Genomic DNA, 26,381 nt, shown 5'->3' with positions numbered 1-26,381 from the left:
TGCATCTGTTGGTCACTGATACCTTTAAAAAAATATGTAGGGACGTTGTTCAGAAAACCAGTCAGTATCTGGTGTGACCACCATTTGCCTCATGCAGCCCTTCCCTAATTGGAGTAAACTAATGGACAACAACACTTAGGCTTCTATCTTATACATACTATATACATTTTACAGACACAGTATATTTTACAATAGTTATTTTGTTATTTTTAGTCCCATCCTTCAGCTCCATTCAACACCTCCCATCTATCTCTTAACACCATCCATATTGGATTTCTATCTGACATATATTTTTCTACTGTGCTGTGATGTTCTGAACCTAATCTATTCTCATTGTTTCTACAGATTGTAAATTAAACATTTTTGCTAAGAGTATTATTATATTATTGATTGATTGAGTATGACTTTTCAAACCACCCAGCAGTGCTATTTGCAGAGTTAGTTATAATTCTTCAGCCATTCCTGAACCTGCGACCAAAAACAAGCTACATATGGACAGTACCAAAACAAATGATTTAATGATTATTCGCAGCAAAATCTGCAGAGCTGGGATGGATGTAACCCCCCCCATACAATGCATTCGGAAAGTATTCAGACCCCTTGACTTTGTCCACATCTTGTTACGTTACAGTTTTATTCTAAAATTGTTTAAAAAAAATACAAATCCCCTCATGAATCTACACACAATACTCCATAATGACAAAGCAAAAACAGGTTTTTCTAATTTACAGAAGTATTCAGACCCTTTACTCAGTACTTTGTTGAAGCACCTTTGGCAGCGATTACAGCCTCGAGTCTTCTTGGGTATCCCCAAATGGCACACCTGTATTTGGGGAGTTTCTCCCATTCTTCTCTGCAGATCCTCTCAAGCTCTGTCAGGTTGGATGGGGAGCGTCGCTGCACATCTATTTTCAGGTCTCTCCAGAGATGTTCGATTGGGTTCAAGTCCGGGCTCTGGCTGGGCCACTCAAGGACATTCAGAGACTTGTCCCGAAGCCAGTCCTGCATTGTCTTTGCTGTGTGCTTCAGGTCGTTGTCCAGTTGGAAGGTGAACCTTCGCCCCAGTCTGAGGTCCTGAGCGCTCTGGAGCAGGTTTTCATCAAGGATATCTCTGTACTTTGCTCCGTTCATCTTTCCCTCGATCCTGACTAGTCTCCCAGTCCCTGCCGCTGAAAAACATCCCCACAGCATGATGCTGCCACCACCATGCTTCACCGTAGGGATGGTGCCAGGTTTCTTCCAGATGTGACCCTTGGCATTCAGGCCAAAGAGTTCAATCTTGGTTTCATCAGACCAAAGACATTTTTTGGAACCCTTCCCCAGATCTGTGCCTCAACACAATCCTGTCTCGGAGCTCTATGGACAATTCCTTCGACCTAATGGCTTGGTTTTTGCTCTGACATGCACTGTCAACTGTGGGACCTTATATAGACAGGTGTGTGCCTTTCCAAATCATGTCTAATCAATTGAATTTACCACAGGTGGACTCCAATCAAGTTGTAGAAACATCTCAAGGATTATCAATGGAAACAGGATGTACCTGAGCTCAATTTAGACGGTCTCATAGCAAAGGGTCTGAATACTTATGTAAATAAGGTATTTCTGTTTATTATTTTTAATAAAGTTGCAAAATTAAAAACCTGTTTTTTCTTTGTCATTATGATGAGGAAAATGTTTGATTTAATCAATTTTAGAATAAGGCTGAATACTTTCTGAATGCACTGAATACTTTCTGAATGCACTGTGTATAACATTCTATTGGTTGCAATAATTTTGTATAATAATTTAAATTGAACAATTCTAAGTTTTGAATCCGGTGTCGTTTTGTGTATCAGTTCATAAACCATGTGCCATGGAATCAGTAAATCGAAAATCTCTTCCCAACTGTTTTGCAATCTATTTGTACAGTTGAAGTGGGAAGATTACATACACCTTAGCCAAATACATTTAAATTCAGTTTTTCACAATTCTCTTCATTTAATCCTAGTAAAAATTCCCTGTCTTAGGTTAGTTAGGATCACCACTTTATTTTAAGAATGTGAAATGTCAGAATAATTGTAGAGATAATTATTTATTTCAGCTTTTATTTCTTTCATCACATTCCCAGTGGGTCAGACGTTTACATACACTCAATTAGTATTTGGTAGCATTGCCTTTAAATTGTTTAACTTGGGTCAAACGTTTCGGGTAGCCTTCCACAAGCTTCCCACAATAAGTTGGGTGAATTTTGGCCCATTCCTCCTGACAGAGCTGGTGTAACTGAGTCAGGTTTGTAGGCCTCCTTGCTCGCACACGCTTTTTCAGTTCTGCCCACACATTTTCTATAGGATTGAGGTCATGGCTTTGTGATGGCCACTCCAATACCTTGACTTTGTTGTCCTTAAGCCATTTTGACAACTTTTGTTGGTTCTTTTTATTCATCACAGTTTTCTTTAACCATTTTGGTCTTTAATGCCGACAGACAAGTTCCTTACTTTCTCCCCCTTCCACTTGCCTCTTCCATTTTTGCGGTAATGCTGCAATTAGTTGGTTGTAATTTTGGGTAGAGCAGACATTTCCATATATTTCTGTTAGCTGCCTGTGCGACATAACTCCAAGAGTCCTATTTATGAAATAATTTACAAAAATTATACAGTTTAAGATTTTTTTCCAGAAATATTGTTTTTTAAAATCAATTAGTATATTTGAGTTTAGCCATAATATTTGTTGTAATATTTGTTCTGTCTTTTCAGGTGGATTAAACTGTAAATGCAACCAAATTTCTATGGCTTGTTTTAAAAATAGCGATATTTTTTAGATTATTTCATTTTCAAATAACCAAGGTTGTATTCTGAATAAAGGGAAAAAGGCCATTCTTGAACATGGGGTGAGACATTCTTACTAATCTCCTAGAGAACCAGTTTGGATTTAAGTATAGTTTTTTGTATGACTGAAGCCTTTAGTGAGAGGTCTAATGCTTACATTTTTCATCATTTCTGCCCTGGGAATTCATATTCATTATATAAATTGGCCCGTTTCATTTTGTCTGGCTTGCCGTTCCAAATAAAATGGAATATTATATCGAGAGGACTTCCAGTTTTTTTTGTCATCTTACTGCAAGTCTCTTCACCTCTCCCTGGGATAACTGCAAAATTGTTCTTCAGGCCCTCTCTGGTCTGATCGTCCATTCTTTTGTTAGTTGAGTCCATCGGTATTTGGACAGAGCTCTTGAAGCAACTGCTTGTAGAACCCTTTTTGTTCATTTAAAAGATCCTCCAGTTGTGATAGAGAAACCCTGTCCTCTCCATTAGTCCCAGCTTTAGCTTTGGGAGCCATGGAAGCAACGTAGGCCGACGCCTGTACGCCATGGAGCTTTGGGTGCCATGGTAGCAACGTAGGCCAACGCCTGTACGCCATGGAGCTTTGGGTGCCATGGTAGCATCGTAGGCCAACGCCTGTACGCCATGGAGCTTTGGGTGCCATGGTAAAATCGTAGGCCAACGCCTGTACGCCATGGAGCTTTGGGTGCCATGGTAGCAACGTAGTCCAACGCCTGTACGCCATGGAGCTTTGGGTGCCATGGTAGCAACGCAGGCCAACGCCTGTACGCCATGGAGCTTTGGGTGCCATGGTAGCAACGCAGGCCAACGCCTGTACGCCATGGAGCTTTGGGTGCCATGGTAGCAACGCAGGCCAACGCCTGTACGCCATGGAGCTTTGGGTGCCATGGTAGCAACGTAGGCCAACGCCTGTACGCCATGGAGCTTTGGGTGCCATGGTAGCAACGTAGGCCAACGCCTGTACGCCATGGAGCTTTGGGTGCCATGGTAGCAACGTAGGCCAACGCCTGTACGCCATGGAGCTTTGGGTGCCATGGTAGCAACGTAGGCCAACGCCTGTACGCCATGGAGCTTTGGGTGCCATGGTAGCAACGTAGGCCAACGCCTGTACGCCATGGAGCTTTGGGTGCCATGGTAGCAACGTAGGCCAACGCCTGTACGCCATGGAGCTTTGGGTGCCATGGTAGCAACGTAGGCCAACGCCTGTACGCCATGGAGCTTTGGGTGCCATGGTAGCAACGTAGGCCAACGCCTGTACGCCATGGAGCTTTGGGTGCCATGGTAGCAACGTAGGCCAACGCCTGTACGCCATGGAGCTTTGGGTGCCATGGTAGCAACGTAGGCCAACGCCTGTACGCCATGGAGCTTTGGGTGCCATGGTAGCAACGCAGGCCAACGCCTGTACGCCATGGAGCTTTGGGTGCCATGGTAGCAACGTAGGCCAACGCCTGTACGCCATGGAGCTTTGGGTGCCATGGTAGCAACGTAGGCCAACGCCTGTACGCCATGCGGTTCGAGACAGGGCAGGGTGCAGGGCAGATTTAAAACAGCCACAAGCCCAGGACAATCCGGACAAGTTTTTTTTGAGATCGGAGACTAAATCCCCATCTCATTGCCTGCTCGCGACGCTCATTCATTGTGAGCGGGTCAGAGACGAAGCCAGTGAGATGATGACGTTGTTTTATCATCACCCAGAATGTGTAGACTCTCCAGCAGGAGCCATGACTACCAGTATGCGATTGCGCTTGCCTTTAACCAAACGCCAAAGTGTCAAATCGTTACAGCGCTGAAGTTCACAAGCAATGTTACTCAAGTCAAACTGTTGGCTAGAAATGTCAACTCTGTATGCCCCGCGTGAATGTCTGACTGAAAACTTTTACGAGGCTGGTTTGGGCCACAGCTCGTTTATAGCCACGTTAACAATTTAATCATCACATCATAGTTTTTGCGAGACAGCGTGGTGGTTAGGAGAATCCTCACGACCAAGTGAAGAATCCACATTGTTTAGTGCGCACACCACTACATTGGCAAGTCAAAAAATGACGGTTGAATGTGAGTGGCTCAGCCAAGTAAGGATTTTGTTGAATGTGAGTGGCTCAGCCAGGTAAGAATTTTGTTTAATGTGAGTGGCTCAGCCAGGTAAGGATTTTGTTTAATGTGAGTGGCTCAGCCAGGTAAGGATTTTGTTGAATGTGAGAGGCTCAGCCAGGTAAGGATGTTGTTGAATGTGAGAGGCTCAGCCATGTTAGCATTTTGAAAGTCGTGTAGTGTCCACAGGGCATAACCGCATCGTGAGATCCAAATTAAACATGTAGGTAACAAAACCTTTTCAATAGAACACTTTTTCAGAGACAAAGTGTGTGTGTGTTACCTGGGGCAGGTGGTAGGGTGTGTTACCTGGGCCAGGTGGTAGGGTGTGTTACCTGTGGCAGGTGGTAGGGTGTGTTACCTGTGGCAGGTGGTAGGGTGTGTTACCTGGGGCAGGTGGTAGGGTGTGTTACCTGGGGCAGGTGGTAGGGTGTGTTACCTGGGGCAGGTGGTAGGGTGTGTTACCTGGGGCAGGTGGTAGGGTGTGTTACCTGGGGCAGGTGGTAGGGTGTGTTACCTGGGCCAGGTGGTAGGGTGTGTTACCTGGGGCAGGGTGTGTTACCTGGGGCAGGTGGTAGGGTGTGTTACCTGGGCAGGTGGTAGGGTGTGTTACCTGGGGCAGGTGGTAGGGTGTGTTACCTGGTGCAGGTGGTAGGGTGTGTTACCTGGGGCAGGTGGTAGGGTGTGTTACCTGGTGCAGGTGGTAGGGTGTGTTACCTGGGGCAGATGGTAGGGTGTGTTACCTGGGCCAGGTGGTAGGGTGTGTTACCTGGGGCAGGTGGTAGGGTGTGTTACCTGGGCCAGGTGGTAGGGTGTGTTACCTGGGGCAGGGTGTGTTACCTGGGGCAGGTGGTAGGGTGTGTTACCTGGGGCAGGGTGTGTTACCTGGGGCAGGTGGTAGGGTGTGTTACCTGGGCCAGGTGGTAGGGTGTGTTACCTGGGGCAGGTGGTAGGGTGTGTTACCTGGGGCAGGTGGTAGGGTGTGTTACCTGGGGCAGGTGGTAGGGTGTGTTACCTGGGGCAGGTGGTAGGGTGTGTTACCTGGGGCAGGTGGTAGGGTGTGTTACCTGGGCCAGGTGGTAGGGTGTGTGTGTGTTACCTGGGGCAGGTGGTAGGGTGTGTTACCTGGGCCAGGTGGTAGGGTGTGTTACCTGTGGCAGGTGGTAGGGTGTGTTACCTGGGGCAGGTGGTAGGGTGTGTTACCTGGGGCAGGTGGTAGGGTGTGTTACCTGGGGCAGGGTGTGTTACCTGGGGCAGGTGGTAGGGTGTGTTACCTGGGCCAGGTGGTAGGGTGTGTTACCTGGGCCAGGTGGTAGGGTGAGTTACCTGGGGCAGGTGGTAGGGTGTGTTACCTGGGGCAGGTGGTAGGGTGTGTTACCTGGGGCAGGTGGTAGGGTGTGTGTGTGTTACCTGGGGCAGATGGTAGGGTGTGTTACCTGGGCCAGGTGGTAGGGTGTTACCTGGGCCAGGTGGTAGGGTGTGTTACCTGGGGCAGATGGTAGGGTGTGTTACCTGGGCCAGGTGGTAGGGTGTGTTACCTGGGGCAGGTGGTAGGGTGTGTTACCTGGGGCAGGTGGTAGGGTGTGTTACCTGGGGCAGGTGGTAGGGTGTGTTACCTGGGGCAGGTGGTAGGGTGTGTTACCTGGTGCAGGTGGTAGGGTGTGTTACCTGGGGCAGGGTGTGTTACCTGGGGCAGGTGGTAGGGTGTGTTACCTGGGGCAGGTGGTAGGGTGTGTTACCTGGGGCAGGGTGTGTTACCTGGGGCAGGTGGTAGGGTGTGTTACCTGGGGCAGGTGGTAGGGTGTGTTACCTGTGGCAGGTGGTAGGGTGTGTTACCTGTGGCAGGTGGTAGGGTGTGTTACCTGTGGCAGGTGGTAGGGTGTGTTACCTGGGGCAGGTGGTAGGGTGTGTTACCTGGGGCAGGTGGTAGGGTGTGTTACCTGGGGCAGGTGGTAGGGTGTGTTACCTGGGGCAGGTGGTAGGGTGTGTGTGTGTTACCTGGGCCAGGTGGTAGGGTGTGTTACCTGGGGCAGGTGGTAGGGTGTGTTACCTGGGGCAGGTGGTAGGGTGTGTTACCTGGGGCAGGTGGTAGGGTGTGTTGACCTGGGCCAGGTGGTAGGGTGTGTTACCTGGGGCAGGTGGTAGGGTGTGTGTGTGTTACCTGGGCCAGGTGGTAGGGTGAGTTACCTGGTGCAGGTGGTAGGGTGTGTTACCTGTGGCAGGTGGTAGGGTGTGTTACCTGGGGCAGGTGGTAGGGTGTGTTACCTGTGGCAGGTGGTAGGGTGTGTTACCTGGGGCAGGTGGTAGGGTGTGTTACCTGGTGCAGGTGGTAGGGTGTGTTACCTGGGGCAGATGGTAGGGTGTGTTACCTGGGCCAGGTGGTAGGGTGTGTTACCTGGGGCAGGTGGTAGGGTGTGTTACCTGGGGCAGGTGGTAGGGTGTGTTACCTGGGCCAGGTGGTAGGGTGTGTTACCTGGGCCAGGTGGTAGGGTGTGTTACCTGGGCCAGGTGGTAGGGTGTGTTACCTGGGCCAGGTGGTAGGGTGTGTTACCTGGGCCAGGTGGTAGGGTGTTACCTGGGCCAGGTGGTAGGGTGTGTTACCTGGGGCAGGTGGTAGGGTGTGTTACCTGGGGCAGGTGGTAGGGTGTGTTACCTGGGGCAGGTGGTAGGGTGTGTGTGTGTTACCTGGGCCAGGTGGTAGGGTGAGTTACCTGGTGCAGGTGGTAGGGTGTGTTACCTGGGGCAGGTGGTAGGGTGTGTTACCTGGGGCAGGTGGTAGGGTGTGTTACCTGGGGCAGGTGGTAGGGTGTGTTACCTGGGGCAGGTGGTAGGGTGTGTTACCTGGGGCAGGTGGTAGGGTGTGTTACCTGTGGCAGGTGGTAGGGTGTGTTACCTGGGGCAGGTGGTAGGGTGTGTGTGTGTTACCTGGGCCAGGTGGTAGGGTGTGTTACCTGGTGCAGGTGGTAGGGTGTGTTACCTGGGGCAGGTGGTAGGGTGTGTTACCTGGGGCAGGTGGTAGGGTGTGTTACCTGGGGCAGGTGGTAGGGTGTGTTACCTGGGGCAGGTGGTAGGGTGTGTGTGTGTTACCTGGGCCAGGTGGTAGGGTGTGTTACCTGGTGCAGGTGGTAGGGTGTGTTACCTGGGGCAGGTGGTAGGGTGTGTTACCTGGGGCAGGTGGTAGGGTGTGTTACCTGGGGCAGGGTGTGTTACCTGGGGCAGGTGGTAGGGTGTGTTACCTGGGGCAGGTGGTAGGGTGTGTTACCTGGGGCAGGGTGTGTTACCTGGGGCAGGTGGTAGGGTGTGTTACCTGTGGCAGGTGGTAGGGTGTGTTACCTGGGGCAGGTGGTAGGGTGTGTTACCTGGTGCAGGTGGTAGGGTGTGTTACCTGGGGCAGATGGTAGGGTGTGTTACCTGGGCCAGGTGGTAGGGTGTGTTACCTGGGGCAGGTGGTAGGGTGTGTTACCTGGGGCAGGTGGTAGGGTGTGTTACCTGGGCCAGGTGGTAGGGTGTGTTACCTGGGGCAGGTGGTAGGGTGTGTTACCTGGGGCAGGTGGTAGGGTGTGTTACCTGGGGCAGGTGGTAGGGTGAGTTACCTGGGCCAGGTGGTAGGGTGTGTTACCTGGGGCAGGTGGTAGGGTGTGTTACCTGGGGCAGGTGGTAGGGTGTGTTACCTGGGGCAGGTGGTAGGGTGTGTTACCTGGTGCAGGTGGTAGGGTGTGTTACCTGGGGCAGGGTGTGTTACCTGGTGCAGGTGGTAGGGTGTGTTACCTGGGGCAGGTGGTAGGGTGTGTTACCTGGGGCAGGTGGTAGGGTGTGTTACCTGGGGCAGGTGGTAGGGTGTGTTACCTGGGGCAGGTGGTAGGGTGTGTTACCTGGTGCAGGTGGTAGGGTGTGTTACCTGGGGCAGGGTGTGTTACCTGGTGCAGGTGGTAGGGTGTGTTACCTGGGGCAGGGTGTGTTACCTGGTGCAGGTGGTAGGGTGTGTTACCTGGGGCAGGTGGTAGGGTGTGTTACCTGGGGCATGTGGTAGGGTGTGTTACCTGGGGCAGGTGGTAGGGTGTGTTACCTGGGGCAGGTGGTAGGGTGTGTTACCTGGGGCAGGTGGTAGGGTGTGTTACCTGGGCCAGGTGGTAGGGTGTGTTACCTGTGGCAGGTGGTAGGGTGTGTTACCTGGGGCAGGTGGTAGGGTGTGTTACCTGGGGCAGGTGGTAGGGTGTGTTACCTGGGGCAGGTGGTAGGGTGTGTTACCTGGGCCAGGTGGTAGGGTGTGTTACCTGGGGCAGGTGGTAGGGTGTGTTACCTGGTGCAGGTGGTAGGGTGTGTTACCTGGGGCAGGGTGTGTTACCTGGTGCAGGTGGTAGGGTGTGTTACCTGGGGCAGGGTGTGTTACCTGGTGCAGGTGGTAGGGTGTGTTACCTGGGGCAGGGTGTGTTACCTGGGCCAGGTGGTAGGGTGAGTTACCTGGGGCAGGAGGTAGGGTGTGTTACCTGTGGCAGGTGGTAGGGTGTGTTACCTGGGGCAGGTGGTAGGGTGTGTTACCTGGGGCAGGTGGTAGGGTGTGTTACCTGGGGCAGGTGGTAGGGTGTGTTACCTGGTGCAGGTGGTAGGGTGTGTACCTGGGGCAGGTGGTAGGGTGTGTTACCTGGGGCAGGTGGTAGGGTGTGTTACCTGGGGCAGGTGGTAGGGTGTGTTACCTGGGCCAGGTGGTAGGGTGTGTTACCTGGGGGCAGGTGGTAGGGTGTGTTACCTGGGGCAGGTGGTAGGGTGTGTTACCTGGGGCAGGTGGTAGGGTGTGTTACCTGGGCCAGGTGGTAGGGTGTGTTACCTGGGGCAGGTGGTAGGGTGTGTTACCTGGGGCAGGTGGTAGGGTGTGTTACCTGGGGCAGGTGGTAGGGTGTGTTACCTGGGGCAGGTGGTAGGGTGAGTTACCTGGGGCAGGTGGTAGGGTGTGTGTGTGTTACCTGGGGCAGGTGGTAGGGTGTGTTACATGGGGCAGGTGGTAGGGTGTGTTACCTGTGGCAGGTGGTAGGGTGTGTTACCTGGGGCAGGTGGTAGGGTGTGTTACCTGGGGCAGGTGGTAGGGTGTGTTACCTGGGGCAGGTGGTAGGGTGTGTTACCTGGGGCAGGTGGTAGGGTGTGTTACCTGGGGCAGGTGGTAGGGTGTGTTACCTGGGGCAGGTGGTAGGGTGTGTTACCTGGGGCAGGTGGTAGGGTGTGTTACCTGGGGCAGGTGGTAGGGTGCTGTAGTAGTGAGCTGGTCTTGGTGCACCATGTCTGGACTGGAGAAGAGAGAGAAACATTTACCAACCTGTCACTAGGATACCAACATACTGCCAACCTGTCACTAAGATACCAACATACTGCCAACCTGTCACTAGGATACCAACATACTGCCAACCTGTCACTAGGATACCAACATACTGCCAACCTGTCACTAAGATACCAACATACTGCCAACCTGTCACTAGGATACCAACATACTGCCAACCTGTCACTAGGATACCAACATACTGCCAACCTGTCACTAGGATACCAACATACTGCCAACCTGTCACTAGGATACCAACATACTGCCAACCTGTCACTAGGATACCAACATACTGCCAACCTGTCACTAGGATACCAACATACTGCCAACCTGTCACTAGGATACCAACATACTGCCAACCTGTCACTAGGATACCAACATACTGCCAACCTGTCACTAGGATACCAACATACTGCCAACCTGTCACTAGGATACCAACATACTGCCAACCTGTCACTAGGATACCAACATACTGCCAACCTGTCACTAGGATACCAACATACTGCCAACCTGTCACTAGGATACCAACATACTGCCAACCTGTCACTAGGATACCAACATACTGCCAACCTGTCACTAGGATACCAACATACTGCCAACCTGTCACTAGGATACCAACATACTGCCAACCTGTCACTAGGATACCAACATACTGCCAACCTGTCACTAGGATACCAACATACTGCCAACCTGTCACTAGGATACCAACATACTGCCAACCTGTCACTAGGATACCAACATACTGCCAACCTGTCACTAGGATACCAACATACTGCCAACCTGTCACTAGGATACCAACATACTGCCAACCTGTCACTAGGATACCAACATACTGCCAACCTGTCACTAGGATACCAACATACCGCCAACCTGTCACTAGGATACCAACATACTGCCAACCTGTCACTAGGATACCAACATACTGCCAACCTGTCACTAGGATACCAACATACTGCCAACCTGTCACTAGGATACCAACATACTGCCAACCTGTCACTAGGATACCAACATACTGCCAACCTGTCACAATTTTAATTCCAGGTTGTAAGGCAACAAAATAGGAAAAATGCCAAGGGGGGTGAATACTTTCGCAAGCCACTGTAATAGACCTATGAGAAGGGGAGACACTAATATGATGTTGTCCATATAATAGACCAATGAGAAGAGGAGACACTAATATGATGTTGTCCATATAATAGACCAATGAGAAGGGGAGACACTAATATGATGTTGTCCATATAATAGACCAATGAGAAGAGGAGACACTAATATGATGTTGTCCATATAATAGACCAATGAGAAGAGGAGACACTAATATGATGTTGTCCATATAATAGACCAATGAGAAGAGGAGACACTAATATGATGTTGTCCATATAATAGACCAATGAGAAGAGGAGACACTAATATGATGTTGTCCATATAATAGACCAATGAGAAGGGGAGACACTAATATGATGTTGTCCATATAATAGACCAATGAGAAGAGGAGACACTAATATGATGTTGTCCATATAATAGACCAATGAGAAGGGGAGACACTAATATGATGTTGTCCATATAATAGACCAATGAGAAGAGGAGACACTAATATGATGTTGTCCATATAATAGACCAATGAGAAGGGGAGACACTAATATGATGTTGTCCATATAATAGACCAATGAGAAGAGGAGACACTAATATGATGTTGTCCATATAATAGACCAATGAGAAGAGGAGACAATAATATGATATGATGTTGTCCATATAATAGACCAATGAGAAGGGGAGACACTAATATGATGTTGTCCATATAATAGACCAATGAGAAGAGGAGACACTAATATGATGTTGTCCATATAATAGACCAATGAGAAGAGGAGACACTAATATGATGTTGTCCATATAATAGACCAATGAGAAGGGGAGACACTAATATGATGTTGTCCATATAATAGACCAATGAGAAGAGGAGACACTAATATGATGTTGTCCATATAATAGACCAATGAGAAGAGGAGACACTAATATGATGTTGTCCATATAATAGACCAATGAGAAGAGGAGACACTAATATGATGTTGTCCATATAATAGACCAATGAGAAGAGGAGACACTAATATGATGTTGTCCATATAATAGACCAATGAGAAGGGGAGACACTAATATGATGTTGTCCATATAATAGACCAATGAGAAGGGGAGACACTAATATGATGTTGTCCATATAATAGACCAATGAGAAGAGGAGACACTAATATGATGTTGTCCATATAATAGACCAATGAGAAGAGGAGACACTAATATGATGTTGTCCATATAATAGACCAATGAGAAGAGGAGACACTAATATGATGTTGTCCATATAATAGACCAATGAGAAGAGGAGACACTAATATGATGTTGTCCATATAATAGACCAATGAGAAGAGGAGACACTAATATGATGTTGTCCATATAATAGACCAATGAGAAGAGGAGACAATAATATGATATGATGTTGTCCATATAATAGACCAATGAGAAGAGGAGACACTAATATGATGTTGTCCATATAATAGACCAATGAGAAGAGGAGACACTAATATGATGTTGTCCATATAATAGACCAATGAGAAGAGGAGACACTAATATGATGTTGTCCATATAATAGACCAATGAGAAGAGGAGACACTAATATGATGTTGTCCATATAATAGACCAATGAGAAGAGGAGACACTAATATGATGTTGTCCATATAATAGACCAATGAGAAGAGGAGACACTAATATGATGTTACGTCCATCTAAACTGGAGGAGGAAATTATTGTCCAAAAACAAACTTTTAAGTGGCACTGACCCAACAATGATAAAGAGTGAATATGCGCAGCGTGTACTCAGCGGGGATATGGCCAGTGCTCTCTGCTGTTGTCAATAAGATAGGCTATAGGTCTGCTGTTGTCAATAAGATAGGCTATAGGCCTGCTGTTGTCAATAAGATAGACTATAGGCCTGCTGTTGTCAATAAGATAGACTATAGGCCTGCTGTTGTCAATAAGATAGGCTATAGGCCTGCTGTTGTCAATAAGATAGACTATAGGCCTGCTGTTGTCAATAAGATAGACTATAGGCCTGCTGTTGTCAATAAGATAGACTATAGGCCTGCTGTTGTCAATAAGATAGGCTATAGGCCTGCTGTTGTCAATAAGATAGACTATAGGCCTGCTGTTGTCAATAAGATAGACTATAGGCCTGCTGTTGTCAATAAGATATGCTATAGGCCTGCTGTTGTCAATAAGATAGACTATAGGCCTGCTGTTGTCAATAAGATAGACTATAGGCCTGCTGTTGTCAATAAGATAGGCCTGCTGTTGTCAATAAGATAGACTATAGGCCTGCTGTTGTCAATAAGATAGACTATAGGCCTGCTGTTGTCAATAAGATAGACTATAGGCCTGCTGTTGTCAATAAGATAGGCTATAGGCCTGCTGTTGTCAATAAGATAGGCCTGCTGTTGTCAATAAGATAGACTATAGGTCTGCTGTTGTCAATAAGATAGACTATAGGTCTGCTGTTGTCAATAAGATAGACTATAGGCCTGCTGTTGTCAATAAGATAGGCCTGCTGTTGTCAATAAGATAGGCTATAGGCCTGCTGTTGTCAATAAGATAGGCTATAGGCCTGCTGTTGTCAATAAGATAGACTATAGGCCTGCTGTTGTCAATAAGATAGACTATAGGCCTGCTGTTGTCAATAAGATAGACTATAGGCCTGCTGTTGTCAATAAGATAGGCCTGCTGTTGTCAATAAGATAGACTATAGGCCTGCTGTTGTCAATAAGATAGACTATAGGCCTGCTGTTGTCAATAAGATAGACTATAGGCCTGCTGTTGTCAATAAGATAGACTATAGGCCTGCTGTTGTCAATAAGATAGACTATAGGCCTGCTGTTGTCAATAAGATAGACTATAGGCCTGCTGTTGTCAATAAGATAGACTATAGGCCTGCTGTTGTCAATAAGATAGACTATAGGCCTGCTGTTGTCAATAAGATAGACTATAGGCCTGCTGTTGTCAATAAGATAGACTATAGGCCTGCTGTTGTCAATAAGATAGACTATAGGCCTGCTGTTGTCAATAAGATAGGCCTGCTGTTGTCAATAAGATAGACTATAGGCCTGCTGTTGTCAATAAGATAGACTATAGGCCTGCTGTTGTCAATAAGATAGACTATAGGCCTGCTGTTGTCAATAAGATAGGCCTGCTGTTGTCAATAAGATAGACTATAGGCCTGCTGTTGTCAATAAGATAGACTATAGGCCTGCTGTTGTCAATAAGATAGACTATAGGCCTGCTGTTGTCAATAAGATAGACTATAGGTCTGCTGTTGTCAATAAGATAGGCTATAGGCCTGCTGTTGTCAATAAGATAGACTATAGGCCTGCTGTTGTCAATAAGATAGGCTATAGGTCTGCTGTTGTCAATAAGATAGACTATAGGCCTGCTGTTGTCAATAAGATAGGCCTGCTGTTGTCAATAAGATAGGCTATAGGCCTGCTGTTGTCAATAAGATAGGCCTGCTGTTGTCAATAAGATAGGCCTGCTGTTGTCAATAAGATAGACTATAGGCCTGCTGTTGTCAATAAGATAGGCCTGCTGTTGTCAATAAGATAGACTATAGGCCTGCTGTTGTCAATAAGATAGACTATAGGCCTGCTGTTGTCAATAAGATAGACTATAGGCCTGCTGTTGTCAATAAGATAGACTATAGGCCTGCTGTTGTCAATAAGATAGACTATAGGCCTGCTGTTGTCAATAAGATAGACTATAGGCCTGCTGTTGTCAATAAGATAGGCCTGCTGTTGTCAATAAGATAGGCTATAGGCCTGCTGTTGTCAATAAGATAGGCCTGCTGTTGTCAATAAGATAGGCCTGCTGTTGTCAATAAGATAGACTATAGGCCTGCTGTTGTCAATAAGATAGACTATAGGCCTGCTGTTGTCAATAAGATAGGCCTGCTGTTGTCAATAAGATAGGCTATAGGCCTGCTGTTGTCAATAAGATAGGCCTGCTGTTGTCAATAAGATAGGCCTGCTGTTGTCAATAAGATAGACTATAGGCCTGCTGTTGTCAATAAGATAGGCCTGCTGTTGTCAATAAGATAGACTATAGGCCTGCTGTTGTCAATAAGATAGACTATAGGCCTGCTGTTGTCAATAAGATAGACTATAGGCCTGCTGTTGTCAATAAGATAGACTATAGGCCTGCTGTTGTCAATAAGATAGACTATAGGCCTGCTGTTGTCAATAAGATAGACTATAGGCCTGCTGTTGTCAATAAGATAGGCCTGCTGTTGTCAATAAGATAGGCTATAGGCCTGCTGTTGTCAATAAGATAGGCCTGCTGTTGTCAATAAGATAGGCTATAGGCCTGCTGTTGTCAATAAGATAGACTATAGGCCTGCTGTTGTCAATAAGATAGGCTATAGGCCTGCTGTTGTCAATAAGATAGACTATAGGCCTGCTGTTGTCAATAAGATAGACTATAGGTCTGCTGTTGTCAATAAGATAGGCCTGCTGTTGTCAATAAGATAGACTATAGGCCTGCTGTTGTCAATAAGATAGGCCTGCTGTTGTCAATAAGATAGGCCTGCTGTTGTCAATAAGATAGGCTATAGGCCTGCTGTTGTCAATAAGATAGACTATAGGCCTGCTGTTGTCAATAAGATAGACTATAGGCCTGCTGTTGTCAATAAGATAGGCTATAGGCCTGCTGTTGTCAATAAGATAGACTATAGGCCTGCTGTTGTCAATAAGATAGACTATAGGCCTGCTGTTGTCAATAAGATAGACTATAGGCCTGCTGTTGTCAATAAGATAGACTATAGGCCTGCTGTTGTCAATAAGATAGACTATAGGCCTGCTGTTGTCAATAAGATAGGCTATAGGCCTGCTGTTGTCAATAAGATAGACTATAGGCCTGCTGTTGTCAATAAGATAGACTATAGGCCTGCTGTTGTCAATAAGATAGACTATAGGCCTGCTGTTGTCAATAAGATAGACTATAGGCCTGCTGTTGTCAATAAGATAGGCTATAGGCCTGCTGTTGTCAATAAGATAGACTATAGGCCTGCTGTTGTCAATAAGATAGGCCTGCTGTTGTCAATAAGATAGGCTATAGGCCTGCTGTTGTCAATAAGATAGACTATAGGCCTGCTGTTGTCAATAAGATAGGCTATAGGCCTGCTGTTGTCAATAAGATAGACTATAGGCCTGCTGTTGTCAATAAGATAGGTCTGCTGTTGTCAATAAGATAGACTATAGGCCTGCTGTTGTCAATAAGATAGACTATAGGCCTGCTGTTGTCAATAAGATAGACTATAGGCCTGCTGTTGTCAATAAGATAGGCCTGCTGTTGTCAATAAGATAGACTATAGGCCTGCTGTTGTCAATAAGATAGACTATAGGCCTGCTGTTGTCAATAAGATAGGCCTGCTGTTGTCAATAAGATAGGCTATAGGTCTGCTGTTGTCAATAAGATAGACTATAGGCCTGCTGTTGTCAATAAGATAGGCTATAGGCCTGCTGTTGTCAATAAGATAGGCCTGCTGTTGTCAATAAGATAGACTATAGGCCTGCTGTTGTCAATAAGATAGGCTATAGGCCTGCTGTTGTCAATAAGATAGACTATAGGCCTGCTGTTGTCAATAAGATAGACTATAGGCCTGCTGTTGTCAATAAGATAGGCTATAGGCCTGCTGTTGTCAATAAGATAGGCCTGCTGTTGTCAATAAGATAGACTATAGGCCTGCTGTTGTCAATAAGATAGGCTATAGGCCTGCTGTTGTCAATAAGATAGACTATAGGCCTGCTGTTGTCAATAAGATAGACTATAGGTCTGCTGTTGTCAATAAGATAGGCTATAGGCCTGCTGTTGTCAATAAGATAGACTATAGGCCTGCTGTTGTCAATAAGATAGACTATAGGCCTGCTGTTGTCAATAAGATAGGCCTGCTGTTGTCAATAAGATAGACTATAGGCCTGCTGTTGTCAATAAGATAGACTATAGGCCTGCTGTTGTCAATAAGATAGACTATAGGCCTGCTGTTGTCAATAAGATAGGCTATAGGCCTGCTGTTGTCAATAAGATAGGCCTGCTGTTGTCAATAAGATAGGCTATAGGCCTGCTGTTGTCAATAAGATAGGCTATAGGCCTGCTGTTGTCAATAAGATAGGCTATAGGCCTGCTGTTGTCAATAAGATAGGCCTGCTGTTGTCAATAAGATAGACTATAGGCCTGCTGTTGTCAATAAGATAGGCTATAGGCCTGCTGTTGTCAATAAGATAGGCCTGCTGTTGTCAATAAGATAGACTATAGGCCTGCTGTTGTCAATAAGATAGGCTATAGGCCTGCTGTTGTCAATAAGATAGACTATAGGCCTGCTGTTGTCAATAAGATAGGCTATAGGCCTGCTGTTGTCAATAAGATAGACTATAGGCCTGCTGTTGTCAATAAGATAGACTATAGGCCTGCTGTTGTCAATAAGATAGACTATAGGCCTGCTGTTGTCAATAAGATAGGCCTGCTGTTGTCAATAAGATAGGCTATAGGCCTGCTGTTGTCAATAAGATAGACTATAGGCCTGCTGTTGTCAATAAGATAGGCCTGCTGTTGTCAATAAGATAGGCTATAGGCCTGCTGTTGTCAATAAGATAGACATGCTTTGTCAATAAGATAGGCCTGCTGTTGTCAATAAGATAGGCCTGCTGTTAAAATGATAGGCTATAGGCCTGCTGTTGTCAATAAGATAGACTATAGGCCTGCTGTTGTCAATAAGATAGGCTATAGGCCTGCTGTTGTCAATAAGATAGGCTATAGGCCTGCTGTTGTCAATAAGATAGACTATAGGCCTGCTGTTGTCAATAAGATAGGCTATAGGCCTGCTGTTGTCAATAAGATAGGCCTGCTGTTGTCAATAAGATAGGCCTGCTGTTGTCAATAAGATAGACTATAGGCCTGCTGTTGTCAATAAGATAGGCCTGCTGTTGTCAATAAGATAGACTATAGGTCTGCTGTTGTCAATAAGATAGACTATAGGTCTGCTGTTGTCAATAAGATAGACTATAGGCCTGCTGTTGTCAATAAGATAGGCCTGCTGTTGTCAATAAGATAGGCCTGCTGTTGTCAATAAGATAGACTATAGGCCTGCTGTTGTCAATAAGATAGGCTATAGGCCTGCTGTTGTCAATAAGATAGGCTATAGGCCTGCTGTTGTCAATAAGATAGACTATAGGCCTGCTGTTGTCAATAAGATAGACTATAGGCCTGCTGTTGTCAATAAGATAGGCCTGCTGTTGTCAATAAGATAGGCCTGCTGTTGTCAATAAGATAGACTATAGGCCTGCTGTTGTCAATAAGATAGACTATAGGCCTGCTGTTGTCAATAAGATAGGCCTGCTGTTGTCAATAAGATAGACTATAGGCCTGCTGTTGTCAATAAGATAGGCCTGCTGTTGTCAATAAGATAGGCTATAGGCCTGCTGTTGTCAATAAGATAGACTATAGGCCTGCTGTTGTCAATAAGATAGACTATAGGCCTGCTGTTGTCAATAAGATAGGCCTGCTGTTGTCAATAAGATAGACTATAGGCCTGCTGTTGTCAATAAGATAGACTATAGGCCTGCTGTTGTCAATAAGATAGGCCTGCTGTTGTCAATAAGATAGACTATAGGCCTGCTGTTGTCAATAAGATAGACTATAGGTCTGCTGTTGTCAATAAGATAGGCTATAGGCCTGCTGTTGTCAATAAGATAGGCTATAGGCCTGCTGTTGTCAATAAGATAGACTATAGGCCTGCTGTTGTCAATAAGATAGACTATAGGTCTGCTGTTGTCAATAAGATAGGCTATAGGCCTGCTGTTGTCAATAAGATAGACTATAGGCCTGCTGTTGTCAATAAGATAGACTATAGGCCTGCTGTTGTCAATAAGATAGGCCTGCTGTTGTCAATAAGATAGGCTATAGGCCTGCTGTTGTCAATAAGATAGGTCTGCTGTTGTCAATAAGATAGACTATAGGCCTGCTGTTGTCAATAAGATAGACTATAGGCCTGCTGTTGTCAATAAGATAGGCTATAGGCCTGCTGTTGTCAATAAGATAGGCCTGCTGTTGTCAATAAGATAGGCTATAGGCCTGCTGTTGTCAATAAGATAGACTATAGGCCTGCTGTTGTCAATAAGATAGACTATAGGCCTGCTGTTGTCAATAAGATAGACTATAGGCCTGCTGTTGTCAATAAGATAGGCTATAGGCCTGCTGTTGTCAATAAGATAGGCCTGCTGTTGTCAATAAGATAGGCTATAGGCCTGCTGTTGTCAATAAGATAGACTATAGGCCTGCTGTTGTCAATAAGATAGGCTATAGGCCTGCTGTTGTCAATAAGATAGACTATAGGCCTGCTGTTGTCAATAAGATAGACTATAGGCCTGCTGTTGTCAATAAGATAGGCTATAGGCCTGCTGTTGTCAATAAGATAGGCTATAGGCCTGCTGTTGTCAATAAGATAGGCCTGCTGTTGTCAATAAGATAGACTATAGGCCTGCTGTTGTCAATAAGATAGACTATAGGCCTGCTGTTGTCAATAAGATAGACTATAGGCCTGCTGTTGTCAATAAGATAGGCCTGCTGTTGTCAATAAGATAGGCCTGCTGTTGTCAATAAGATAGACTATAGGCCTGCTGTTGTCAATAAGATAGACTATAGGCCTGCTGTTGTCAATAAGATAGACTATAGGCCTGCTGTTGTCAATAAGATAGGCTATAGGTCTGCTGTTGTCAATAAGATAGACTATAGGTCTGCTGTTGTCAATAAGATAGGCCTGCTGTTGTCAATAAGATAGACTATAGGCCTGCTGTTGTCAATAAGATAGGCCTGCTGTTGTCAATAAGATAGGCCTGCTGTTGTCAATAAGATAGGCTATAGGCCTGCTGTTGTCAATAAGATAGACTATAGGCCTGCTGTTGTCAATAAGATAGGTCTGCTGTTGTCAATAAGATAGACTATAGGCCTGCTGTTGTCAATAAGATAGGCTATAGGCCTGCTGTTGTCAATAAGATAGGCCTGCTGTTGTCAATAAGATAGACTATAGGCCTGCTGTTGTCAATAAGATAGGCTATAGGCCTGCTGTTGTCAATAAGATAGGCTATAGGCCTGCTGTTGTCAATAAGATAGACTATAGGTCTGCTGTTGTCAATAAGATAGACTATAGGCCTGCTGTTGTCAATAAGATAGGCTATAGGCCTGCTGTTGTCAATAAGATAGACTATAGGCCTGCTGTTGTCAATAAGATAGACTATAGGCCTGCTGTTGTCAATAAGATAGACTATAGGCCTGCTGTTGTCAATAAGATAGACTATAGGCCTGCTGTTGTCAATAAGATAGGCTATAGGCCTGCTGTTGTCAATAAGATAGACTATAGGCCTGCTGTTGTCAATAAGATAGACTATAGGCCTGCTGTTGTCAATAAGATAGGCTATAGGCCTGCTGTTGTCAATAAGATAGGCTATAGGCCTGCTGTTGTCAATAAGATAGGCCTGCTGTTGTCAATAAGATAGACTATAGGCCTGCTGTTGTCAATAAGATAGGCTATAGGCCTGCTGTTGTCAATAAGATAGACTATAGGTCTGCTGTTGTCAATAAGATAGGCCTGCTGTTGTCAATAAGATAGGCTATAGGCCTGCTGTTGTCAATAAGATAGACTATAGGCCTGCTGTTGTCAATAAGATAGACTATAGGCCTGCTGTTGTCAATAAGATAGACTATAGGCCTGCTGTTGTCAATAAGATAGGCCTGCTGTTGTCAATAAGATAGGCTATAGGCCTGCTGTTGTCAATAAGATAGGCCTGCTGTTGTCAATAAGATAGGCCTGCTGTTGTCAATAAGATAGGCTATAGGCCTGCTGTTGTCAATAAGATAGACTATAGGCCTGCTGTTGTCAATAAGATAGGCCTGCTGTTGTCAATAAGATAGGCTATAGGCCTGCTGTTGTCAATAAGATAGACTATAGGCCTGCTGTTGTCAATAAGATAGGCTATAGGCCTGCTGTTGTCAATAAGATAGACTATAGGCCTGCTGTTGTCAATAAGATAGACTATAGGCCTGCTGTTGTCAATAAGATAGACTATAGGCCTGCTGTTGTCAATAAGATAGGCTATAGGCCTGCTGTTGTCAATAAGATAGACTATAGGTCTGCTGTTGTCAATAAGATAGGCTATAGGCCTGCTGTTGTCAATAAGATAGGCTATAGGCCTGCTGTTGTCAATAAGATAGGCTATAGGCCTGCTGTTGTCAATAAGATAGACTATAGGTCTGCTGTTGTCAATAAGATAGACTATAGGCCTGCTGTTGTCAATAAGATAGGCTATAGGCCTGCTGTTGTCAATAAGATAGACTATAGGCCTGCTGTTGTCAATAAGATAGACTATAGGCCTGCTGTTGTCAATAAGATAGACTATAGGCCTGCTGTTGTCAATAAGATAGGCCTGCTGTTGTCAATAAGATAGGCTATAGGTCTGCTGTTGTCAATAAGATAGGCCTGCTGTTGTCAATAAGATAGACTATAGGCCTGCTGTTGTCAATAAGATAGACTATAGGCCTGCTGTTGTCAATAAGATAGACTATAGGCCTGCTGTTGTCAATAAGATAGACTATAGGCCTGCTGTTGTCAATAAGATAGACTATAGGCCTGCTGTTGTCAATAAGATAGGCTATAGGCCTGCTGTTGTCAATAAGATAGGCCTGCTGTTGTCAATAAGATAGACTATAGGCCTGCTGTTGTCAATAAGATAGACTATAGGCCTGCTGTTGTCAATAAGATAGACTATAGGCCTGCTGTTGTCAATAAGATAGACTATAGGCCTGCTGTTGTCAATAAGATAGACTATAGGCCTGCTGTTGTCAATAAAATAGACTATAGGCCTGCTGTTGTCAATAAGATAGGCCTGCTGTTGTCAATAAGATAGGCTATAGGCCTGCTGTTGTCAATAAGATAGACTATAGGCCTGCTGTTGTCAATAAGATAGACTATAGGCCTGCTGTTGTCAATAAGATAGACTATAGGCCTGCTGTTGTCAATAAGATAGGCTATAGGCCTGCTGTTGTCAATAAGATAGACTATAGGCCTGCTGTTGTCAATAAGATAGGCTATAGGCCTGCTGTTGTCAATAAGATAGGCTATAGGCCTGCTGTTGTCAATAAGATAGGCCTGCTGTTGTCAATAAGATAGACTATAGGCCTGCTGTTGTCAATAAGATAGACTATAGGCCTGCTGTTGTCAATAAGATAGACTATAGGCCTGCTGTTGTCAATAAGATAGACTATAGGCCTGCTGTTGTCAATAAGATAGACTATAGGCCTGCTGTTGTCAATAAGATAGACTATAGGCCTGCTGTTGTCAATAAGATAGGCCTGCTGTTGTCAATAAGATAGGCTATAGGCCTGCTGTTGTCAATAAGATAGACTATAGGCCTGCTGTTGTCAATAAGATAGACTATAGGCCTGCTGTTGTCAATAAGATAGGCCTGCTGTTGTCAATAAGATAGGCCTGCTGTTGTCAATAAGATAGGCCTGCTGTTGTCAATAAGATAGGCCTGCTGTTGTCAATAAGATAGGCCTGCTGTTGTCAATAAGATAGGCCTGCTGTTGTCAATAAGATAGGCCTGCTGTTGTCAATAAGATAGGCCTGCTGTTGTCAATAAGATAGGCCTGCTGTTGTCAATAAGATAGACTATAGGCCTGCTGTTGTCAATAAGATAGACTATAGGCCTGCTGTTGTCAATAAGATAGGCCTGCTGTTGTCAATAAGATAGGCCTGCTGTTGTCAATAAGATAGGCCTGCTGTTGTCAATAAGATAGACTATAGGCCTGCTGTTGTCAATAAGATAGGCTATAGGCCTGCTGTTGTCAATAAGATAGACTATAGGCCTGCTGTTGTCAATAAGATAGACTATAGGCCTGCTGTTGTCAATAAGATAGGCTATAGGCCTGCTGTTGTCAATAAGATAGGCCTGCTGTTGTCAATAAGATAGGCCTGCTGTTGTCAATAAGATAGACTATAGGCCTGCTGTTGTCAATAAGATAGGCCTGCTGTTGTCAATAAGATAGGCTATAGGCCTGCTGTTGTCAATAAGATAGACTATAGGCCTGCTGTTGTCAATAAGATAGACTATAGGCCTGCTGTTGTCAATAAGATAGGCCTGCTGTTGTCAATAAGATAGGCCTGCTGTTGTCAATAAGATAGACTATAGGCCTGCTGTTGTCAATAAGATAGGCCTGCTGTTGTCAATAAGATAGGCTATAGGCCTGCTGTTGTCAATAAGATAGACTATAGGCCTGCTGTTGTCAATAAGATAGACTATAGGTCTGCTGTTGTCAATAAGATAGGCTATAGGCCTGCTGTTGTCAATAAGATAGGCTATAGGCCTGCTGTTGTCAATAAGATAGGTCTGCTGTTGTCAATAAGATAGACTATAGGTCTGCTGTTGTCAATAAGATAGGCTATAGGCCTGCTGTTGTCAATAAGATAGACTATAGGCCTGCTGTTGTCAATAAGATAGGCTATAGGCCTGCTGTTGTCAATAAGATAGGTCTGCTGTTGTCAATAAGATAGACTATAGGCCTGCTGTTGTCAATAAGATAGGCCTGCTGTTGTCAATAAGATAGACTATAGGCCTGCTGTTGTCAATAAGATAGACTATAGGCCTGCTGTTGTCAATAAGATAGGCTATAGGCCTGCTGTTGTCAATAAGATAGACTATAGGCCTGCTGTTGTCAATAAGATAGACTATAGGCCTGCTGTTGTCAATAAGATAGGCTATAGGCCTGCTGTTGTCAATAAGATAGGCTATAGGCCTGCTGTTGTCAATAAGATAGACTATAGGCCTGCTGTTGTCAATAAGATAGACTATAGGCCTGCTGTTGTCAATAAGATAGGCTATAGGCCTGCTGTTGTCAATAAGATAGACTATAGGCCTGCTGTTGTCAATAAGATAGACTATAGGTCTGCTGTTGTCAATAAGATAGGCCTGCTGTTGTCAATAAGATAGGCTATAGGCCTGCTGTTGTCAATAAGATAGACTATAGGCCTGCTGTTGTCAATAAGATAGACTATAGGCCTGCTGTTGTCAATAAGATAGACTATAGGCCTGCTGTTGTCAATAAGATAGGCCTGCTGTTGTCAATAAGATAGGCTATAGGCCTGCTGTTGTCAATAAGATAGGCCTGCTGTTGTCAATAAGATAGGCCTGCTGTTGTCAATAAGATAGGCTATAGGCCTGCTGTTGTCAATAAGATAGACTATAGGCCTGCTGTTGTCAATAAGATAGGCCTGCTGTTGTCAATAAGATAGGCTATAGGCCTGCTGTTGTCAATAAGATAGACTATAGGTCTGCTGTTGTCAATAAGATAGACTATAGGCCTGCTGTTGTCAATAAGATAGGCTATAGGCCTGCTGTTGTCAATAAGATAGACTATAGGCCTGCTGTTGTCAATAAGATAGACTATAGGCCTGCTGTTGTCAATAAGATAGACTATAGGCCTGCTGTTGTCAATAAGATAGGCTATAGGCCTGCTGTTGTCAATAAGATAGGCCTGCTGTTGTCAATAAGATAGACTATAGGCCTGCTGTTGTCAATAAGATAGACTATAGGCCTGCTGTTGTCAATAAGATAGGCCTGCTGTTGTCAATAAGATAGGCTATAGGCCTGCTGTTGTCAATAAGATAGACTATAGGCCTGCTGTTGTCAATAAGATAGACTATAGGCCTGCTGTTGTCAATAAGATAGACTATAGGCCTGCTGTTGTCAATAAGATAGACTATAGGCCTGCTGTTGTCAATAAGATAGACTATAGGCCTGCTGTTGTCAATAAGATAGGCCTGCTGTTGTCAATAAGATAGGCTATAGGCCTGCTGTTGTCAATAAGATAGGCCTGCTGTTGTCAATAAGATAGACTATAGGCCTGCTGTTGTCAATAAGATAGACTATAGGCCTGCTGTTGTCAATAAGATAGGCTATAGGCCTGCTGTTGTCAATAAGATAGGCCTGCTGTTGTCAATAAGATAGACTATAGGCCTGCTGTTGTCAATAAGATAGACTATAGGCCTGCTGTTGTCAATAAGATAGACTATAGGCCTGCTGTTGTCAATAAGATAGACTATAGGCCTGCTGTTGTCAATAAGATAGACTATAGGCCTGCTGTTGTCAATAAGATAGACTATAGGCCTGCTGTTGTCAATAAGATAGGCCTGCTGTTGTCAATAAGATAGGCTATAGGCCTGCTGTTGTCAATAAGATAGACTATAGGCCTGCTGTTGTCAATAAGATAGACTATAGGCCTGCTGTTGTCAATAAGATAGACTATAGGCCTGCTGTTGTCAATAAGATAGGCCTGCTGTTGTCAATAAGATAGGCCTGCTGTTGTCAATAAGATAGGCCTGCTGTTGTCAATAAGATAGGCCTGCTGTTGTCAATAAGATAGGCCTGCTGTTGTCAATAAGATAGGCCTGCTGTTGTCAATAAGATAGGCCTGCTGTTGTCAATAAGATAGACTATAGGCCTGCTGTTGTCAATAAGATAGGCCTGCTGTTGTCAATAAGATAGACTATAGGCCTGCTGTTGTCAATAAGATAGACTATAGGCCTGCTGTTGTCAATAAGATAGGCCTGCTGTTGTCAATAAGATAGGCCTGCTGTTGTCAATAAGATAGGCCTGCTGTTGTCAATAAGATAGACTATAGGCCTGCTGTTGTCAATAAGATAGGCTATAGGCCTGCTGTTGTCAATAAGATAGACTATAGGCCTGCTGTTGTCAATAAGATAGACTATAGGCCTGCTGTTGTCAATAAGATAGGCTATAGGCCTGCTGTTGTCAATAAGATAGGCCTGCTGTTGTCAATAAGATAGGCCTGCTGTTGTCAATAAGATAGACTATAGGCCTGCTGTTGTCAATAAGATAGGCCTGCTGTTGTCAATAAGATAGGCTATAGGCCTGCTGTTGTCAATAAGATAGACTATAGGCCTGCTGTTGTCAATAAGATAGACTATAGGCCTGCTGTTGTCAATAAGATAGGCCTGCTGTTGTCAATAAGATAGGCCTGCTGTTGTCAATAAGATAGACTATAGGCCTGCTGTTGTCAATAAGATAGGCCTG

The 26,381-nt window shown here is 45.3% G+C and overlaps 1 protein-coding gene across 1 annotated transcript in view; it reads right to left on the bottom strand.

The window, feature by feature from the left end:
* The window catches only part of LOC121554538 (calcium uniporter protein, mitochondrial), a 38,353-nt gene that overhangs the window by 5,440 nt on the left and 6,532 nt on the right, over positions 1-26,381 (bottom strand). The window contains exon 2 of the mRNA XM_045211892.1: positions 10,129-10,186. Coding sequence (XP_045067827.1) covers positions 10,129-10,186 — 58 coding nt within the window. The remainder of the gene's footprint in view (positions 1-10,128; positions 10,187-26,381) is intronic.

This window comes from Coregonus clupeaformis, chromosome 39 (assembly GCF_020615455.1).
Source record: "Coregonus clupeaformis isolate EN_2021a chromosome 39, ASM2061545v1, whole genome shotgun sequence".
NCBI lineage: Eukaryota > Metazoa > Chordata > Actinopteri > Salmoniformes > Salmonidae > Coregonus > Coregonus clupeaformis.
The sequence above is the reverse complement of the archived record's forward strand: the minus strand, read 5'-3'. Positions and strand labels throughout refer to the sequence as shown.